This window comes from Corvus brachyrhynchos, unplaced genomic scaffold, assembly GCF_000691975.1.
Source record: "Corvus brachyrhynchos isolate BGI_N302 unplaced genomic scaffold, ASM69197v1 scaffold106, whole genome shotgun sequence".
Lineage (NCBI taxonomy): Eukaryota > Metazoa > Chordata > Aves > Passeriformes > Corvidae > Corvus > Corvus brachyrhynchos.
Window position 1 is genome coordinate 779,277 of NW_008238834.1, and position 5,450 is coordinate 784,726.

Below are 5,450 nucleotides of genomic sequence, written 5' to 3' on the forward strand. Positions count from 1 at the left end.
AACAACCCCCACCCCCCCCCCCCCCCCCCAACATCTAAACTAGATGTTTTTCTTCATTCCCTTCGTTTTTATCAGTATTAGACCTAAGCTTGCTTTTGTGTATGGAAGAAAATTAGTTAAGTACCTTGTGGTTTATAGATGCCTTTTGTTACATATTACTCGAATTTATTGTGCAACATGGGCCTGTAAATCATTTCAGCCAGACATTTACCTGGCTCATGTTGCCTTTATGGTTTGAGTCTCTTAACAGCCATGAAAAATGGAGAAATGATGTTTTTGGCAGCGGCGGACTCTGCTGGTCCGAGTGCCCCGTAACTCTCTCTCACGGCCGCGCTCCGCTTTGGCGAGGTTTGCTGCCTGGCTCGGAGGAGATGTTTACAAGGAATCCATTACTTTGTGCAGCTGAAAGACAGTGTTGAAAGAACAAAGGGAGTTTTGTGATGAAGTGTATCTGACTTCTCGCTGCTTTGCTTACCTTTTAAATGTAAAACTTAGTCATTTGCAAGGGCTTTTAGTTCTCAGGGCATCCCTATAAGATTCCACCCCGTGTGGAGCTGTCCTTCAGTCGAAAGCGGGGTTGTCTCAAAACCGCTCTCGAATGCATTTCTATTTTAATCCCCAACTTTGCCTGCCGCCTGCCTTCCTGGCTCCAGCTCACCGCCCTGCCCTGCCCCACCCGCTGCGCGCAGGCGGCCGCTGCTCCGTGCTGGCGGTGCAGCGCTGCCTTTGTGACTAAAAGTTGGTTTCATCAGCAAAGCATCGCCTCCCGCTCCGCGCTCAGAGCTCGCCGGCCTCGGGAAGCCGCTCAGACCTGCAGCCTATGTGGGGCACGCGGGGGCAGCTGTTGCCATACGTGTAACTTTTAAATGGAAAATGTCTTTCTCAAAGGCTGTCGATGTCCAGTGGTCTGCAGTCCATGAGCAGTTGACTAGTCCAGGTGTTTCTGCTTCTGTTCCTGTGCTATGTGAATTGGGAATTCGAGAGAAGAGTGTGCAGGATGGAGGAGTTGAGGGTTTGTATTTCTGTTCTGGTGGTACAGCAGTGACGGAGGGCTTGGGAAGGAGCAGAACGTCTACCCGGGGTCTTCTTAATTAAGGAAAATATTGTTCTCGGTCTTTTCGTCTGCATCTCTTTCTGTTAATGCCTTTATCAACTCTTAAAAATGAGAATGACCCTTTTTGTTGGTATGGATTGACTGCTACGAGTAGTATTCAGGAAAAACTTGTTTTATTGAATGTGATTTCTGCCTTGTGGGTTTTATCAGTGCATTTTGCCCCACTTATTTAAAATGTAGCCATTTAAGACTCCTGGAGCTGGATTCCTTTAAAAAACTGCTGAATATTTGTCTGTGCTTTACTAACATAAAACTCATAATCTGAGACTATGAGGCAGTCCTATTGATTCGAGACTGTGGGTTTCTGTGAGGTTTTTAAGGAGATCATTAACCCAGGTCTATCTTTTCACAGGACAGTCGGCCCAATATGTCAAGACCTCTGATCACTAGATCCCCTGCATCTCCATTGAACAATCAAGGCATCCCCACTCCAGCACAGCTCACAAAATCCAACGCACCAGTTCACATTGATGTGGGTGGGCACATGTATACCAGCAGCTTGGCCACGCTTACAAAATACCCCGATTCCAGGTAACTTTAAAAAGCTTCTTCTGCATGTCTTTGGCAAACTCCTTTTCTTCCATTTCGTGCTTGGACGTCCTGGGGCTGTCTCAGAATGATGAATTTAGTTCCTTTTGTTTCAAAATTAAATTAGCTTTCTTTGTTAGTAGGCAGTTAGAGACTTTTCTTTCCCTGCTCCAGTGTGTTCCTGACAAATGGCACTTCTGCAAATTTGATGTGTGTGTACTAAAACAGAGCTGATAGCAAAGAGCACTTACTTTCTACTACCTAGGATTCTGGGTTTATGCCAGGGCACCCATGCTGTGGTTTGTTACATTCAAAAACTGTAGTGATACTGCATTTAAGCCCAAAGGTGGGGGTGTTGGGGTATTTGTTTTGTTTCTTTTGGAACAGCAACCACTCTCCTGTACTGTCAACATGCCATCTCCGATGTGTCACTTGAGGCAAAGGCAAGGCTGAATGAAATAAACTATAGGACAGTATTAACTGGATACTTTTTATAGAACCTTAGGACTTTTCAAACAATTAGGCTCTTAACTCTCATGTATCTTTTGAATGAAGTATTTGTGGCTCTGGTAGTTCACTGGTATTAAGCAGTCAGAAAACTGCTGCATGTGGGAGCAAACGGTGCATGTAGAGTAGATAGAACAAGAGTGCATCTCTAAGAAAACAGGAGTGCCTTTAACAGTGTGTGTGGGTATTACCTGGTGGCGATGGCAGACAGGCAGTGTAGTGGTGCTGTAACTCTAAGGGCTGGTTATTGGACAGCAGGTGTTCATTGTGTCCACTGTATTCATCTGCACCTTGCCCTTCGCTGCCTGACCCTGCTCTAGAGGGAAAGCAGAGTGTTACCATTGTGTTCTCTCCGGTCTGAGGGGGCAGATTTTCAGTTTCTTGATCCCACAGCTCTGACTTGCCTTTCCATAGGGCACAAAGCACACTTCATGGGATGTGACTTCATTCAAAGCCGGGGTTTCACTTGCTACTACTGCCTCTGCAGCTTCAGCTCGTAGTATTGTGTGGACTGAAGTAGTGCTCCTGGCACAAGGAGCTGTCAGGGCTGGAGGAAGAGAACAGTACATACAGCGAGGCACACGGCCTTTCTTGTGACAGCCTCCTCAAGGAAGGCCTGGCAGAGGGGAGTAAAAGAAGCCATGCCAAAGCCTGGGTCTGCCAGGAGAGATTGAAGTAATGTCTGGGAAAACTTGAACTGTTCTTCGAAAACCAAATCTGTTGTTTTGGGGATTTTTTTAGGAGCTGCTTTTGTTCAGCTCCTAGTAGTTGTGATTACTGAGTGGGGTTTTTGGTAGTTGGAACAGTGATGGTGTCTGACACTGTTGTGTATGCAGAATGAGAGGCTGCTGCTTCTGTTTTCTTGTCAAATTCACAGAGAGGGTATATTAGTTCAAGTGAAGAAACACTAAAATGTCATTCAAAAATGTGTATGGTGGCAGTGGAATTTAAACTTAATGTATTCTGTGCTCAATTGAGCCATTGTAGCACTTGAAAGTGAAAGCTATGCCTGTAGTATCAAAGCCAGTTTAATAAATTAAACATTTTAAAAGCTCTTCAAACATAATTTAAAGAAAACCCAAACTCTGAGTTATAGTCATTCTGCTTCAAGTCGTTCTGACGTGTTTGTGTTTCAGTTCTGACAGTGTCTTTTGAACCTCTTGATGAGTGAATATTTCCAGCATAGCTGTTAGAACCTGGAATTCCGAGCCGCTTCCAGAGCTTGGGAGGTTTTTTTAACATTAGCGGCTTCAAAAGAGCAATTATTAAACTTGTTTGAATGTCAAGACAATGGCATGAAGCAATATGCCAGTAGTCATGATACAGTTGTTTGGGTTTTATCTGAGACTGTGCCATCAGTTTTTTTTCCAGTGGAAGGTTGGGATGCATATATATGTATATATGTATCTATACATATTTATATAGAGTGAGTGCTAGGTAAAAATTATCCAGTAATATTTGGACATTAATACAAATTGTTTCTTGGAGCCTGACCTGGTCAGTTTATATCTAGCTAGACTCTAACTTTGTTACTCAAGTTTAGCACAAGGATTTTGTCAACACTTCTTATATGTTTCTTTTTCTGCCAATATCACATGTGTGAATTATATCAAAACTAAGGAAGGTCTCATAGATATTTTTGGTCCAGTTGAAACTTCCTGAGACTTACTGTCATATGAAGTATTGTCTATGAAAAATAAGGTCTTGATTATCTTGCCTGAAAGAGCACTGCTCCAGGGATGAGTCAAAGCATCGGTTGCAGGCTCCAGCATGTAACAGGTTGAGACATGAAAGTCATTAGGTTTCTGACTCGTATTACATGTAGTCTAAGGGCCAGAAGCCTAAAATGAACCTTTCATCTGTGGGCCAGGTACCAGAGTCATCTTTCTTTGTGAGATTGAAAAGGAGATATTCAAACCAGCAGCTTTGGAGTGACTCTGACTTGCTGGTGTGAGGGAGACCTATTCTGATAGAGCACTCTCTGCTTTGGAGCAAGTGTACTCTTCCTTCTCTTTTTGGGCTCGATAGCATCTCATCTTGTACCTCTCTATTTTCTTCTTCCTGGACAGTAGAGTATGAATTAGAAAGAGTACTTTAAGAAAGAGTTCCTTAAATGATATCAGGTAAAGACTTGTAGCTTGAAGGAATCATTTTCCATAATTCTTCTGTTAGGTTCCCCAACCTGGTTTGTGCCTTGACATGTAAAATGCCTACTGACAGATATCCATTCATTCCTCCAAAGAAATCCTGGTGTGACTGTAAAAGTGTCTTGCTGCTGTTGCTGGATCCCTCCCCTTTGCTTTGGAAAGACCATTGTGGGCTTCTCTCAAATGCTCTTGTGATTGAAGAACCCAAGGAATCAGAACCGATCTGTGTTTTGGGCAAAAGCTGACTCAGTGAAGCAAGCCGACAAACAAGCAGCTTATCTAATAGATGGTTTGAATTGAGTAATCCTAGAATTATAAATTCTGAAGCTAAAATAATGCTTTAAAAAGCCCTCAAAATTAATTTTAAAATCTAGTAACATATAATTTCAAAGAGCCCAGTTATAACCCAGACTAGGGAGAACCTATTGTGTTCACAAGGCAAATCCCCTACGAATACTTTGGCTCATCACCAGGCTTCAGGTTCTCCCAAGAAACCAGTGAGATCATGCCTCAAACATGGTCTCATGAAGGTCGATAATACAATTTGCCAGACTTAGGCTTCAGGAAGAGGCAGTTTGAATCAGCATATCTACCAAGACCTAAGGTAAGGTCTCTCTGCTGAAATAGTAATTTTCCTTTAAAGTCTGAGGAGGGAGCAGGTGTCTTTCTGTGTAGCTCTCTCCACCAAATGCAGACCTTGGTGCATTCACCCCTGTACAGACTGTACTACCTTTGGTTTACTTGAAGTTACCACATCTTCAGGTTGGTGTCTGGCAACACAGAGCTATCTGTTAAAGATTTGGATGCACACAAATTTTTTTTTTAATTGTTTGTTTTTTGCAACTGAAGGTTTTTTTAATAAATTGTTTTCTTTCCACTGCCAAGGGGAAAAAAAAATCAGGAAAGGTGGATCCAAGATGAGGTTCTGCTAAAGGAGCCTTTCTCTCCCAAGAGCTAAGGCACATGCATGCTGTGCCATTGTTCCCTGTGGTCACCAGAGAGTCTGAGAACAGGCTGAGGTGTTAGGATTTATGATTATGAGGAGAGAAAGTACTGGGCAGTTAGCTCTGATACTTTAAGCCAAGCAGCCTACTCTCCTTCCAGTGCATTATCATCTTGCAGTAGGATCGAACCCTTTGCTTGGAGTCGGCATT

The 5,450-nt window shown here is 43.1% G+C and overlaps 1 protein-coding gene across 1 annotated transcript in view; it reads left to right on the plus strand.

Moving 5' to 3' along the window:
- The window catches only part of KCTD1 (potassium channel tetramerization domain containing 1), a 68,136-nt gene that overhangs the window by 31,960 nt on the left and 30,726 nt on the right, over positions 1–5,450 (plus strand). The window contains exon 4 of the mRNA XM_017738224.1: positions 1,467–1,645. Within this exon, the coding sequence (XP_017593713.1) occupies positions 1,467–1,645 (179 nt within the window). The remainder of the gene's footprint in view (positions 1–1,466; positions 1,646–5,450) is intronic.